General features: G+C 39.7%; 1 protein-coding gene across 2 annotated transcripts in view; it reads right to left on the bottom strand.

Annotated features, from left to right (window-relative positions):
• The window catches only part of EXO1 (exonuclease 1), a 41,087-nt gene extending 26,760 nt beyond the window's left edge, over window positions 1-14,327 (bottom strand). Inside the window, exons 1-9 of one of the 2 annotated variants that reach the window (XM_032136349.2) lie at window positions 14,161-14,327; window positions 13,493-13,789; window positions 12,254-12,431; window positions 10,418-10,537; window positions 9,313-9,436; window positions 6,769-6,906; window positions 5,544-5,756; window positions 3,558-3,745; window positions 2,757-2,853 (exon numbers count right to left, since the gene is read on the bottom strand). In XM_032136349.2, the coding sequence (XP_031992240.1) occupies window positions 2,757-2,853; window positions 3,558-3,745; window positions 5,544-5,756; window positions 6,769-6,906; window positions 9,313-9,436; window positions 10,418-10,537; window positions 12,254-12,414 (1,041 nt within the window). In that variant the 5' untranslated portion in view covers window positions 12,415-12,431; window positions 13,493-13,789; window positions 14,161-14,327. The remainder of the gene's footprint in view (window positions 1-2,756; window positions 2,854-3,557; window positions 3,746-5,543; window positions 5,757-6,768; window positions 6,907-9,312; window positions 9,437-10,417; window positions 10,538-12,253; window positions 12,432-13,492; window positions 13,790-14,160) is intronic. The other variant, XM_058430834.1, reaches the window with a different exon arrangement.
• Between the last annotated feature and the right edge of the window lie 2,018 nt (window positions 14,328-16,345).

The following is a 16,345-nucleotide window of genomic DNA, read 5'->3' as shown; positions in this document are numbered from 1 at the left end:
TGTAACTATGCAGAGAACATTCCAACATTGGAGAATTCACAAATCAAATCCAATGTGTTACTAACCACACCACCCAAGAATGAAGTCCAACATCATAAGCCCCACTCATTCACACAATGTTCCCCATGAGCTTTTCGGGGCCCCTTCAAGTATGACTGGACAGAAGCTACCACCATGAGGGAGAAAATATCAACACAGGAAAAAAGTACACAGCAGTTACAGAGAGTGGAAAAAAACGTTCAAAAAATTATATTCTGAGAGAGAGAGAGATGACATCTAAATCTTCAAAAAAAAAGTACAATTAAAGAGTCCCTAGATATAAAAATATGATAGTAGAAGTAAAAATTTCAACAGAATTTCCTGCACTGATAGAAAAGCTCTGTGCTGTCCAATATGTTAGCCACTAACCACTAAGCACTTGAAAGGTGGCTACTGTAACTGAGGAAGTAAAATAGCAATTGTATTTAATTTTAACAAATTTAAATAGCCACACACGGCTAGTGGCTACTGTACTAGACGGGGCAAGGTTAGAAAATAGGGGAATAGCAACCTGAGTGTAAGGTTTACATCACTGAAGTTGATAAAGTTCATTTTTAGTGTCATTATGGATTTGTGCTCTCTTGGTAGACGTGGCTTATTTCAGCTTACAGTAATGGTTACTTTTCAGTGCTGAATGGATCACCAGTTTGTTAGTGGTCATCTCTTCCAGGCTCACTTCTTTTTTTCTCAAGATCTGGTTCCTTTACATGGTAAATCCTAAGACATTCTTAGTCCATCAACAATCTAAGAGTTCTCTTAATGTATCACTTTTTTCTACATACATTTTTTTTTTTTTTTTAGCCCGGAATCACCCATCTTGAAAAACTACTAATCCTTGCAAACAGGATACACATCAGTTTCTCTTTGAGCAGAGAGTAGAGAACTTGGCTTGGAATCACAGCTCCCCTATTTATGAAAATGGTGAGCTGGAAAAGTTACTTAAGTGTCCTCAAACTGTTCCCTCATCTGTAAAATGAGAATGGTGCTGACTCCAGAGTCTTTCTGAAGAGTAAATGACTTACTATGTCTAAGGTGCTTAAAAGAGCACCTGGAACATAGCAAATGCTCAGAAAATGTTTGCCATTATAATTATGAAGCATTCTCTTATGTGGAGTGAGGGACATGCTTTTTATTTCCACAGAGCCTGGAATATATCTTTAGTATAGCACTTACCACATTTTTCTCTATAGAATCACATCTCCTTCCTATTTAGGCAATGGGCATTTGACAGGCAAGGATCTTACTTTTCCTATATTTCTTATTTTTCTTCATTTCCAGAACCCTAGCTAACCTAATTACATTGTTTCAGCACTTGATAAATATTTAGTAAAGGAATAAATTAGTGAGCAAGAATTAAACTGGAAGCTTTGAGAAATAAGAAAATGTTAACCAGGAGGACAACTCAAAGAGGCAAGAGAATGTAGCAACAAAATGGAAGCCAAAGTTTATTTCCAAGTTTTCCAGTGTGAGAACAAGAGACCTGTGGCTGACGCTCATTCGCTCAACATATAAACATAGTAAATATTATACAGCAGTGAGGATCACCCACCACGTTCTGCCTTTTTGAAGACCACATTCTATTGGAAAGAATCAAAAGAATAGAAGCATAATGTTATACAGTAGTAAGTGCTAAGTAGGAAAATAAAAGAAATGTGATTAAAAGTTGATTAAAAACATGAAGAGTTTAGTTTTGCCTATAAACAGACTTGAGGCTACAGGAAATCAGAGACGCAAGAGACAGTGAAAATTCTGGGGTTGGTGCACAGGCAAGAGACTGGAGTAAAGATGGAGACGTGAGTTCTTTGCATAAATGGGATTAAAACCCTAAGGACTTACCTAAGGAAGAAATGTAAACAGAAAAGAGAACAGAGGATAAACAGAAATGCAAAGAGAAAGAGAATGATGGGAGGCAGTATCTTAAGGAATATATACAATACTGAAGAAGCAGAAGAAAACAGCAAATTGTGGCCAGGAGCGGTGGCTCAGGCCTGTAATCCCAGCACTTTTGGAGGCCGAGGTGGACAGATCACCTGAGGTCGGGAGTTCCAGACCAGCCTGGCCAACATGGAGAAATCCCGTCTTGACTAAAAATACAAAATTAGCCGGGTGTGGTGGTGCATGCCTGTAATCCCAGCTACCTGGGAGGCTGAGGCAGGAGAATCGCTTGAACCTGGGAGGTGGAGGTTGTGGTGAGCCGAGACCGCCCCATTGCACTCCAGCCTGGGCAACAAGAGTGAAACTCTGTCTCAAAAAAAAAAAAAAAAAAAGAAAAAAAAGAAAAGAAAACATCAAATTGTTTAAAGAAACAGCACGGGAGTGCATTAAATATTTGTTAAATTGTGCATGAGTGAAAAAACAGCTTTAACTCCCGTAGCATTCCTAGGCTTGGGTCTTCAATGATGCCAAATGCCACAGAAGCCGAATGGAGTCAGATGAGAAAAAAAGGCATCAAATGCTTGGTATATTCAAATGAAATGCTCAAGGATAAGGGTTTAATAATAAATAATAGTCACTTCTTAATTTTAAAAAATTAACCAATATACCTATGCTCTAATACATGTAATTTATCTAGGATCAAGTTGTTTTTAATGTACATTCTGCACAGAGCCTGGATACAGAAACGCTTAAAAGCAGCTTAGTGTATGAAGATTTGCCTTTAATCACAGCTCGAGACATAACCAAAATGTGTTTTCATAGAGTGGTCATCACAACGTTACCATAGCAGTGTCTGGATTGTAGTCATCGATCTGTTCAAAAGTATTTATATCTTTATTTCCAAGTGCTATCTGAAGAGCTATGGAATCATCAACATATCTAGGTTAGTAAGATTAAGGAAAAATGTATTTATTAACAACCAACCAAATGATATTATACTAAGATGGAAAAATGTTTTCTATTATCACAGAAAATCCATAGGTTTATGACTTAAATGGAGTCTCCTTACTTTACACATCAGCATTACTGAAAGCACACACGGTTTGCTAGTCTCGATCTGTCTCTGCAGGAGTTGGTGTCTTCTGACAAGGGTCCAGGCCATCACTGACTCCCTCCCTTTAAGGGAAACAGAGGGGAAAGTCCTAGCCACCACCTAAGTGACTCAGGGCTCTGCATCAGCCTGCATGAACATGGCCAGTGGCTATGGGAAGGGCATCCTCTCCTGGTGCACTCAAATGCCCAGAATGCTCCTCCTGATAAGTCGAGCTTGTTTGCCACGAGGAGGTCCTCTCAGGAGCCACCTTTGGAATGTGTACCATAAGTGACGGACCCTGTGCATGCTCTGTCAGTCAATCTAAGTAATCAGGATGCATAGCGGATGAGCCTCGGGTTTATGAACAAAAAGTTGTTCTAAATTTTCACTAACATGGTAATTTAAATGAACAATATACAGATTTCACTATAAAAAAAGAAAAGCAAAAAAAAATTTGCAAGCTTTTTACTAAATGCCTCACAAAGAATATCACCATAAAAATACTGAAGAAAAATGCACAAATTCTACCATTCTGGTTCAGAAAGGATACTGCCCAGCGTAGCTTAGTGTTTCAGGATCAACATCATCTTCATAGGCGTTCAGAGGAATAAGTTTCCTTTTGATGGGATCGAAAACTAGCTGATAGAGGAAGGTATTGTTGGCCCGAATAAATCCTTTGATATAATCCTCTGGTACCGTGATATTCATCTTGAGATAATGTCCAATTTTCTTGATAACCTAACAATGCACGCAAAAATATTTTATCTGCAACTAAAGAACAGGGAACATATTATCCTCAAGGCTGATTGATTTACATTGCAGGGTCATGAAGAGGGATTGAAACATTAACTGCTTTCATCTACATTAAAAAATTCTACCAGCTAATACAACCATGTTATATCACTTAAAATTCTAAGTCTCATAACTAGTATTTTCTTTGGTTTTTCTATTACCAATTTGAAGGATAAAAAAATACAGTTATATAGTACATCAAGTTTGTGTTTCTAGGTGTAACTCTGATACATTATTCATTCATCTTCAAAGTCCTTTTTATCAAGAAAGGAAAAAGCAAAGAACATCCAAAACCTGAGAATTAAAAAAAATCCAAATATTTCTAGATCATATTTTTAAACCAAATTGACATTCTGATTTCTGTGAGAGTCACGGATGCTTAAAGCTGGAAAGGATCTTAAACATTGCATAGTAAATTCATAGATGAAAAAGGGAAGGCCCAGAGAACCAAAGGGATCCTGGAGTCAGACTAGTTAAGGCACGTGGTCCTATTCCCACCTGGGACACTATCTTCCAACCTAGAGATCTTTCCATTACATGACAGCACTCTTAGCCCTAAGGACTCAGGCCTTGTACTCTTGGAAATAGAAAAATGGAATTTCTGCTCTGCAAACTGTAAGGATTTAGAGAATATCCAAGGGGGAAAATGAGCTTCTTTGATGTTTATTTTTTAAGAGAAACTACAAAGTAGCAATGTCCAGAGTCTCAGAATTTTCCAGATGATATATGACACATGGTATCAAATGAGGCTTAATGAGCAGCAGATACAGGTTGGGAACACATTATCCAAAATGCTTGGCACCAGAAGTATTTCAGATTTTGAATTTTTTCAGATTTTGGAATATTTGCATATACACATTATGAGATAACTTGGGGATGGGGCCCAAGTCTAAACATAAAATCCATTTACGTTTCCACACACTGACAGCAAGAGAGTGAAGAAGAAAAAAAAACTCTATTTATGTTTCATATAAGCCTTACACACATAGACTGAAGGTAATTTTATACAGTATTTTTAATTATTTTGTGTACTCTTCACATGAGATCAGGTTTGAAACTTTTCACTTGCCTGCTGGGACTCAAAAAGTTTTGGATTTTTGAACATTTCAGATTTTTGGATTAGGGATGTTCAACTTGTATACGAACACAGCTGTCTTCTATTAGGCCACATTAAAGAGATTTGCATAAATGTATGATTCCTCTCATAATTTGTTTTAAAAAATGTGACTATTTTTCATAAAAGCATGCTATTTATGCTAACATGTAATGAGTTTATTATAAAGTTTAAGTGAATTGATAAACATTTAAATTTTTGTTTTAATTTTTAATTCAGTAAATATCAATAGCTATCGCCTACATAAACAAAAAATATTACCATAAAGGAGCTTGAGGAGTGTAAAGGGATCCTGAGACCAAAAAGTTTGAGAACCACTACTACAGAGTTATAGCACAGAAGTCAAAAGACTCCGAGTTTAATTTTACCCTGGCGTATTTTCTCCTTGAGCCTCTTTATACTAGCCTTTATTTTAAAAATCACTACTTTTTTGCCAATTGCAGAAAACATGATTTTCCCAATATATGTTAGTTGCTAAGGCAAAGTTCTAGTGCCTCAGTCATTTGCTCCTTTTAATAATGTAATATAGGTTATTCACATAACAGAATATTTAAATCCATATTATGATTTATTATTTTATTAAGGAAATGCTTCAGAAATTGAATATGACACTTAGCAAATCACTCTTACCTTTACTATATCTGGATTATTGGCTAGTCTTAGGACTTTGCATGCCTTTGCTAATCCAATCCCACGCAGTGATGACAGGTAGTCACAGCCTGAAAGAATACACATGTAACGAAACTTCTCTTCCGTGAATACATCCCCAAGCTGTCTGCACATTCCTAGCCGAGCTTGATCAATTTCAAGTCCATTTCCAAACTGGTCCATCTTTAAAATCACCTTCAAAAGGAAGGGAAATTGTTAATACCTAGAAGTGCCACTTTTATTTGTCATTATCTAATCCACTGCAATAATTTTAAGAAATCTTTCTTGTTCTTCACCATAACACTGAAAGAGAGGAGACATAGATAGACAGGCTGATGATTACTAAGTTTACAAATAAAGTATGCTGAAGCATAGGATACGATTAGACAAGGCTATACAGCCAGGACTCAATTGTCACAATTCTGGTATAAAGCAAGCTCTTTTTGCATCTCTTTATTTCCTACTTGTGTTACAGGATTGTCGTGATAATCAAACAGTAACGCATACGAAAAACATTTTCTCTTTCTCTGTCACTTGTACCTTTTAAGTAATCTTTTTCCTTATAATTGAAACAATACATGTTTATTGTAGAAAATTTGGAAAATATAGAAATTCAGGAAGAAAACAAGTCATCCCTATTCCCTCATTTATCACTGTAACCTAGTATTAACCTTTTGATAGAGACCCTTCTAGTCATAAATATAGGCATTAACAAAAATGAGAACATCCTGTAGTTTTGTATCTTAATTCTCCCCTAAATAAAGTTTTCCATGAAACAGTTTTATACATAATTCTAAATAACTGCATAGCAACCCATTAGTACGTAAGTTAGTATATCTAACCTAATCAAGAAATATAAAGCATATGTTGTCATTATTAAAAAATAAAACTGGTACGTCCACATTCTACTAAAGAATTTGCATAAAACAGTAACAAACCCCTCCAACCTTAAGGGCTTACTTTGAAAAAGTATCCAGATTACACAAACATCAAGCAGCAAAACCCTTCTTTTCATTTTAAATAATTATTAACATTATAAAATAGATGTCAGCTGCAAATATTCTATTAAATAAAACCATTTATTTTATAATATTTTATAAATATTATAAATTATAATAATTTCCTGGACAGGAAAAACTTCAGCTCCTTGATTTACACTACTCCTATCTACATAGAAAAGTAATATATAGTAGTCAGAGTTGAGTACCTTTTTACAGCCAAAAGCTAGGAGATCCGAGTCCTCTGTAATTATGGCTTGCACAATTCCCGCTTTGTTAAGATAGGCCAACTGCGCATCAGCTTCATAGGGAGCCACAAGGCAATCTACCCCCTGAGACCGGGCAGCCTGGAAGAGAGAATCGCAGTGAATCTCTAGCATGGCATTTGGAAAGTACTAAACAACTTCCTGTTTCAAACCCACTTTATTACTAGCCTCAGCAGGCACATGCTAATATTACTTTGGGAAATCATTTCCTTTGAAGTAGAGTTTTTCTACTATAAGTTTTAGCATATGTTGAACTAATTATATAGCCACTAAGACATTTTTAAAAAATCAATTTATAAAATTTGGAGAAAAGAAATACTGCTACACAGCCAGAGGAAAAAAGAATCCTACGAGCTACAAAAGTAATTAGTTTTTGGAGACAGGGTCTGGCTCTGTCACCCAGGCTGGAGTGCAGTGGTGCCAGCCGGCAGGGCGCACTGCAGCTTCGACCTCCTGGGCTCTGGGCTCCGGTGATCTTCCCACCTCAGCTTCCCGAGTAGGTGGGACTACAGGTGCATGCCACCATGCCTAGCTAATTTTTTTGTATTTTTTGTAGAGACAAGGTTTTGCCATGTTGTCTAGGCTAGTCTCAAACTCCTGGACTCAAGTGATCCACTCACTTCAGCTTGCCAAAGTGTTGGCACTGTAAGCGTTCAGTCATTGTGCCTGGCCCAATTATTTTAAATTATAGAAAGCTTCCATCTTAAGAATGGCTATGTTCTGAAAATATACATTTGTTTGGAGTTTTGAATATATGCTCCCCATAAAAATAACAGGTATTGATAAAATTATAGACCATATCCAGCAATGTCTTGGGGGGAAAATATATACATAGGTATATGTGTGTATACATATACACACACACACGTGTATATATACACACATATATAACTCTCCTCTAATAATACATCTTACATATATATTATAGACTATAGCACTATATTTAAACCAATGCATTATGAGAAAATACTTTTAAAATTAACTTGCCAAGAAAAACAGCCCCTATCATAGCCTCTGTGTCAAAATTTAGGCAGTTGGAACGGGAACTTCCATGTTCTAAATTATGGGAAAATGGTTCCCAAGGCCTGAAGAGAGGCTTTGGGAAGTTAAAAAAAAAAAGAGGAAAGAGGTATCAAGATCCTGCTGCTATCAATTTTGGTGACAATTTGCAATTTGCTATTTTTCTCATTTTTTTTCCTTTTTTTTTTGTCCAGCAATAGTCCTACTCTCATCCTTTTACACCACGATTTGTGTCCAATCAGGGTTTCTCCTCTGCTTCTGCACAGTGCAGCCTCTCTTCTCCTGACTACACAGAGCACATATTTCCTTATACTTCACACTCTTTCCTGCATCCCATCGTTTCCTTCTAGCTTGACCCATACAGAAAGAGCCAGAGACTCAAATGACAAAGCCAAATTCAGAACTGTAGCTCCTATTTTAGCTCAGGAACTGGATGACAGAACTGTAAGCTATAAAAAGCTGACTCCACCTTTATCATCATACCTTTAACAGGCCAGGCACAGTGGCTCACACCTGTAATCAGAGCACTTTGGGAGGCCGAGGCAGGCGGATCACCTGAGGTTAGGAGTTCGAGCCCAGCATGACCAATATGGAGAAACCCCATCTCTACTAAAAATACAAAATTAGCCAGGCATGGTGGCACATGCCTGTAATCCCAGCTACTTGGGAGGCTGAGGCAGGAGAATCGCTTGAACCCAGGAGGCAGAGGTTGCAGTGAGCCGAGATCGCGCCATTGCGCTCCAGCCTGGGCAACAAGAGTGAAACTCCGCCTCAGAACAAACAAACGAACAAAAAAATCACAACACTTTTACCAAGCAGGCTCTCAAAAGAGGAAAGAGAGGGCTGGGAATGCGGGCACCTTGACACTAAGATTTACAGGAATAAGCAAAGAAGCTGCTGCGAGGAGGAGGTGAAAGGGAACAGAAGTCTGTAGGGTGCCTGGGGCAACGAAGCTAAATCACAGATCTGTCATTCAAGATAACCAGTTACAGTAAGTGTTGAAGACTATAGGAGAGTTAGGTGAGACCGATGCCTCCAGGAATTTGTTCCTTCCATCTCTTTTTTTTATTTTTAATAAAATAAAAAATGAGACCCTATCTCATTATGTTGCCCGGGATGGTCTCAAACTCCTGAGCTCAAATGATCCTCCTGCCTGAGAATACCAAAGTGCTGGGATTACGGGTGTGAGCCACCGTGCCTGGCCCTGTTCCTTCCATTGCTATGGAACAACATGACTGAAGAGAGAGCCTTACTTATGCCTTAGGATTTCTCCTTGGAAATTGGTGAAGTCTTCTCTATCTAATGATGCTGTTCCCTTCTTCTTCTGACATCTGCCCTTTACTTGAGGTTAGGCCTAGAACAATTTTCCACCCTTGATTTTCTTCCTCTCCCATTAATAAACAAGTTGTAACTAGCTTTGGTGAACTTGCCCATCTGCCCCTTTGTCTTCATTTTCTATTGGCTTACCTTAATTACTTTGTGGGCCATGGCATGTGTGATATTGATAGACCGGGTGAAACACTCTCGGGCTTCTGAGACTTTCCCCTCACGAAGAAGCTGCTTTCCCTTAAGAAGATTGGCTTGTCGTCTTCTGCAAGGGAAGAACATTTTTAAAATATAAAACATTTAAGAGGCTGACTCAAGAAACTGTAACAGAACTATAATTCAAGAAGCTTTCCTAGAATTGAAAAAAGTTTTTGACTCATTAGAAAGTACACACCAGGCCCTTGAGAACATTAACCCAGATGATTTGGGCTTCTAAGGCAAAAAGAACAAGTGATTTAGAATGATTATATGCACACACACACACACACACACACACACACACACACACACACACAAGATTACCATTAGGCTTTTCCACAGCAATTCTTTATGTCAAAGAAAATGTAGTAACTAAGATACTTTTAAACAAAAGTGGTAATAATGTAGCAGATACATAACATTTAAGGAAATCTGTTCACATACTAGGCTATAAAATAAGCCTCAACAAATTAAAATTGTATTTATTACTTTTTTTTTAGGCCAGGCACAGTGGCTCATGCCTGTAATTCCAGCACTTTGAGAGGCCAAGGTGGGTAGATCACTTGAGGCCAGGAGTTTGAGACCAGCCTGGCCAACAGGGCAAAACCCCATCTCTACTAAAAATACCAAAATTAGCTGGGTGTGGTGGCACACGCCTGTAGTCCCAGCTACTTGGGAGGCTGAGGCACAAGAATTGCTTGAATCTGGGAGGTGGAGGTCCCAGCGAGCCAAGATTGCACCACTGCACTCTAGACTGGGCGACAGTGAGACTGTCAAAAAATAAAAATAAAAAAAAAATTTTTAGTGACTAGGTCTCACTATGTTGCCCAGGCTGGAGCACAGTGGCTCTTCACAGAGATGATCATAGGGCACTAAAGTGTTGAACTCCTGGGCTCAAGTGATCCTCTTGCCTCAACCTCCCGAGTACCTAGGACAACAGGCGCGAGCCACTGAGCCTGGCTTAAAATTTTAAAAATTGGTATCATATAGACTACAGCGTCTGACCTTAGTGCAATGAAGTTAGAGATTAAGTAGAGAATTAACTTACTCTCTTCTAGATCTCTCTACTTCCTTTTTAGAAGGTAAAGTGCATCCATCAAATACGAGAATAGGCTTGATCCCATGAGATAGTAACATATTTACAAATTTCATACAAAATCCTACATACCTATGGAAAAAAAGAAAAATATTCAGTGCTTCACCTTTCTTAAGGTAATACTTCTGCTCTATTTTAAGCCAGATGAGAAAACTATGAAAAGAGAAGGTTTTTTATTTTGTTATTTGAAGCAAACGTTCTCATAGGGATTGGAACTAACTTACTAGACTTGGATTCAAATCCTGCCTTGGATACTCACGAGCCATGTGATGTCTGGTGAACTACTTGACCCTCCAAGCCTTGGTTTCCTTATCTGTGAATTAAAGAGCTTTGATATCCCTTATAATTCTGACATCTTTGATTTCAAATCTGGTCTTTTCCCCCCATTTATTTATGTTAAAAAATTTCGGATCTATTGAAAAGTTGACAGAATAGTACAATAAACACTGGATTCTTCCAACAATACCATATCACAGCTAAGCAATTTAATAGTGACATAATATTATCTAATACTCAGTTTATATTATAATTGGTACAACTGTCTCAGTAATGTTTCTTATATTTAGTGGTGTCCTGGTAAATGTTTAACAACCAGTTCTGGGGGAAGAGGTGCCTGATTTCCCTGAGATAAATATTCCTCAATGGCAGATGAGCTACCTACGTGAACTCAATGAATGCTGAGCTGAGAAGACATGGTATATAAAGAGCTCATATGAGTTGGCTCCGGGACACCACTGCTACTATTTTTTCCAAATCCAGGAGCCAATCAAGGGTCAGGTATTACATTAGGCATTGTGACAAAAACAACTGCATTTACAACTTCTATCATTTTATAAAGAAAAGGACATTTTAGCTCAAAAACAGGAATGGGAAAACAGAATCTTTAAAGATAATCTTTTTGCATAACACAAACTTAGCAGCTAAAATAAAGAAAAAAAAAGATGACCTTTTAAATCATATCTAGTCATCTTGATGAAAGACTCACTACATTGTTATCCTTATTTTTTCTATTTGTTACAGATCAGTGACAGTGAACTTGCATTGGTATGGAACAATGATTGGGACCTGCTGATCATAAAGCAAAATTTAGGAGAAGGCAAATAAGAAATTATAATGAATTTTACAACACATTTGTTTTTTTGCTAACCAGGATTAGCAGTATGTTTTCTGTACCCAAGAATGTGGGAGTCAGAAATCATCACGGATTTTCAAAGCATTTGTTAAAAACTTTATCTTAGGTTAAGACTTGGGCCAGGCATGGTGGCTCACGCCTGCAATCTCAGCACTTTGGGAGGCCAAGGCAGGTGGATGACTTGAGGTCAGGAGTTCCAGACCCACCTGGCCAACATGGTGAAACCCTGTCTCTACTAAATATACAAAAATTAGCCAGGCGTGGTAGTGCACGCCTGTAATCCCAGCTACTTGGGAGGCTGAGACAGGAGAATTGCTTGAACCTGGGAGGCAGAGGTTGCAGTGAGCCGAGATCGTGCCACTGCACTCCAGCCTGGGCGACCGAGATTCCGACTCAAAAAAAAAAAAGGAATAAAGGACATATTAATAGTCTTAGTCCATCAGTGTCTTGATACTCTGGCTTATTATAAAGAAAGAAAACTAGGCCTATTACCACAGAAGGAAGTCATCCCTGATTTGGGAATATTCTAAAACATACAACTTTCACTTCCTGATAAGTTCTGGCATTGAGCGAAAACAATCCGTTTCTGGGGGGGAAAAAGGCTCTGTAGGTCTCATTCTTAATTGTCAAAGAATTAACATAAGGTCCAGACTTACCTATCAGTAGGTTCACCTTTGGCTAGTTTTTCAGCACAAGCAATAGCTCCTTTGTGAAGCCAGCAATATGTATCCACAGCTACTACCTGCCCTTTATACTTCCTCACATGGATGGGTTCTGAAGCTTCTTTGATAAATTGTAGCAATCCCTGTATCCCCATGGTGCTAAATTAACTACCTGATATGAAAAGAGACAGGGAGAACAGTAATATTTAAAGAAAAATACATTTATCAAAACATTTTAGACAAAGAGAAAACTTGTAGTCCAATGCAGAAATTGTTTAGATATTCAAGAATCACTGCTCTTTAATATTTTAGCTGGGTTCCTCCCTGTCAAACAATTTCCATAGGGTAGAATTTACGTTAATCACTAAAACTACCTCTAATGCTACTTGACAGTTGCTTAATGTTTATTCTTTCCAAAGTGCTTTTGCACTTTCACTCCTAACACATGCTTTAAGGAGCCAGGCACAAACAAAATCATGCATGCGATGGCATCACATTGCCTCTACAAAGGGCATTAATTATAAGGGTCAACGTGCAAATTCAAATAGGAGTAGAAACTCAAAACAGTTTGTAGGAAGGTAAGTATTTCAATTAAAAAAACAAAGGAAAAATTCAAAAAGAATTACAGAAATGACCCTGTACTTTTTTAGGACTGAAATTCACTGCTATTAGAATGCATTATTCTAAGAATGAACATTCTGGTAATAAACAGTGGTGGCGCCTAGGGGCAACTCCATTAGTCTCTCTGAAAGCTACCCCAAAGAACTGTGAAACTGCGTCTGCTATGCAAATACAGCCTCAAGACAAATGCTTTAACTTTCCACCCCCTTCCATTCCGGTTGCAGCCCCCTAAGCCTTTCCATACAGAGATTCTGGAACTGTCACAACCATTTCTGATGAAACGACCTCTCCCCACTCTACAATAAAAAGTCAGTAATGGGCACTGAGCAGTTGCTTAGCATTTCATAATACAAATCTCTCCTACCAAACGTTAAGTTTGGAAGGAAGGGAAGAAAGAAAGTACAGGATCAGGAGGCAGCTTTATCCTGTTGACACCTTACAGAGCTCTAAAGGCTCTAGTCCAGCAGTTCTCAAATTTCAGAGGTTCTTAGACTCTCAACTCCACTCAGTGACTGGGATTCACTAGTTCTGCTGTGAATGAATTTTAAACAAAGCAGTTAATCTGGATGCAGGTGGTCCTCAAGCCACAGTTTCAGAAAAACAGTCTCTTACCTCTCAGATGGTATCTAAAAAGAGTTTTCTCTCACTCCGAGGAAAACGGATATAATAGTTCATGAAATTTACATAAGTTTCTTCTGGGTCAGGCAAATATCCTCGAATAAGTATTTCTTCTTTAGCGCAGTAAGAATGGCTGAGTGCAATAGTAAGAATGACTGTACGTATCTCAAAGAGATCGCATGTGGCACTCGAGGTGACAATAACAGCACCATCTTCACTTTATCCCTCTGTCTCGCGGAGATGTACAGGCGTGGCCCCCAAGCCCATTCCAGACGACATGTTTCCTTAGGTCTGCAAAATATCATGGGAAAATGTACTTGTCAACATTTAAAGGTGGAGAGATAGCATGTAAAACCTGGACTGCCAGCTTCTGCGGAAAAATGAGATAAGTCTGGCAACTCTGGCGCCTGCCCCAGCCCGGAATCGTCTGCTCTCTGTCTCCCTCCGTTCACTGAATTGCAGACCTCTCGTGGCCAGACGTCCCCTCGGAACAAAACACATACTCAGGCTAAGGGCTCTGCTGTTGGCTTGGGAAGATCACGCCAGACCCCCTCCTTCCCTTCCTGGAAGACCCGAATCCCGAGAGGAGGGTCGGAGGTGACGCGCAGGTCGACTCCCAAGGGAACCCACCCATTAGCCTCCGCGCAGCCCGCTCCTCTCACCTTCCGAGAAGGGACTCTCCTCCTCCCCTTGAGCGGAGCCGACTGGGGTTAGAGAAACCCGCTCCGACGCCCCTAACTCACTGTGGCCAGAGCACCCACAGCCAGCAACGCAGAATACGGGCAACTTGGCTACACAGCGCGCGAAAGGCCGACCTTTCAATTTGCGCGGGTTCCTTGCGGTCCCGCCCAGAGAATGTGACGTCAACGCGTACACCGCAACCCGGTTCCGCCTCCTGCGGCTTCCAACTCACAGAGTTGCGTCCTGAGCTCCTCGTCTGGCTGGGTAGACGGCGGCCCGCTGCCCTACGACTCCAGCCGCTGCTGCCGGCCCGAACCCCCTGCGGCTTCTTCAGGGCGCGAGTGGCACTGGCTCTGCTGGCCGATGGTGAGCAACGCCTCGGAAGTTGGGAGTGTTTACACCCGCCGGGGTTGCTGGGCTTTGTAGTTCACTCCTGGCTGTAGCCCCAGTTCGGGAGGCTGAGGTTGAAAGAGCGCCGTCGCGCGTTTGTGTGGAGGTTTTTCAAACCTGGAAAAGTTGCTCAGTCCCCCTCGGCGTCATCAGTCCCATCCTGATTCCTTCATTCTCTTTAAAACGCCCGGTTGCCTCTGTACAAATCGAAATTGAATTCACTTCACGCTGGGTTCTTTTCCCCATTGCAGTAGTAGTAGTGATTAAAATCTGTCCCCACCATTTTACCTAGAACCCAGCTTCGTTTGTTTTTGACATAAGTCGGGGAAAAATTAGCTATATAACAAGACCTTGAAAATGGGCCTTAGAGACAAAGACTTTAAAGGCATGTTGGACTTTCATGGTCACTCGTGGCTAGGTTTCCAGTCCTCATAACAGCCCGGACCTCGTCGCTGTCCTCTTAGGAATATTGTGATTTAAAAAATTGGAAGAAACCTTAGGCCAGACCACAGAGTAATGTTCTGGGCTCAGAGATCAATAGGAATGACAATTCAGACTCAATTCAAGGAATTGAAGGGGAAGAAGTGAGCACATTGTTAAAAATGCTCCCCATTTGATTACCTTCTTTACATCTTTCTCTCTTCTTTTAAAGTCTTTTCATGATCAGTCTAACATCTATCATGCCAATTTTCCCCATTGCGGTAGTAGTAGTGATTAAAATCTGTCCCCACTATTTTACCTAGAACCCAGCTTCGTTTGTTTTTGACATAAGTCGGGGAAAAATTAGCTATATAACAAGACCTTGAAAATAGGCCTTAGAGACAAAGACTTTAAAGGCATTTTGGACTTTCATGGTCACTTGTGGCTAGGTTTCCAGTCCTCATAACAGCCCGGACCTCGTCGCTGTCCTCTTAGGAATATTGTGATTGTTACTAAAAGTGTTGAAAAGGTGCCACATTTGGGGAATGTGTTTGGAAGAGCAGTGTTGCTTCCTCCCTAGTTCTGGTCTTCAGAGCTGGGACTAGGAGAGATGAGAAAAGTTATCTTCCCTCCCTCTTCCAAAGGCTATGGTAGACCTCACCCTAAACTAGCTTGGAGTGGACTCTTGGAGAAAGTGGGGGACAATTTCAAACTGCAGTAGATTAAAGAGGAACTTCGATGTCGGCAGCACGTGTTTGTAGAGAAGCCTTCTTATACTCATCGGACTATTCAGCTGTAGTAACTGCTTCAGTACCTAGAATCCAACCGTGAATATGTCACACGTGGGGGTCTTAGGAAGGAACCCCAAAATCAAAAAGGTGTCCATTCCAGTGTCACTGAATCTGTCATAAAACTAACATGAGAGTTTGCTGCACTGTGAATAGCTCATGTATTTACTATGAATTTGACTCCCAAGGTTTCAAACTGGATTCTTGGCTGCAGTGTTCAAAGACTAAAATTGAAAAAGAAAACACTAGTTACAATACATTTCACTAACAGAATATTTTTACTCTTTGGGAGGACAAAACCATTTGCGTCAATGTGTGCAGTAATTCACTACTGCCTTAAGTGTGCCTGTCAGTTCCAGGTGGCATGGGGGACATAAAGAGATGACCTGTGTCTTCAAGGAACTTAAGATCTAGTTCTGTAGACAAAACACATGTTTATCAAACAGTTAAGTCACAAATCATGATGGCATGTTATTAAATGCTAAAATAAATGGTATATCCCATATGTTTCCATCTTAAGACTCAGTTCCAGTGTTACCAGTTTCTAAATGTCTTCCCTAAGTTGGAT

This window comes from Hylobates moloch, unplaced genomic scaffold, assembly GCF_009828535.3.
Source record: "Hylobates moloch isolate HMO894 unplaced genomic scaffold, HMol_V3 SCAFFOLD_18, whole genome shotgun sequence".
Classification (NCBI taxonomy): domain Eukaryota; kingdom Metazoa; phylum Chordata; class Mammalia; order Primates; family Hylobatidae; genus Hylobates; species Hylobates moloch.
The sequence above is the reverse complement of the archived record's forward strand: the minus strand, read 5'-3'. Positions and strand labels throughout refer to the sequence as shown.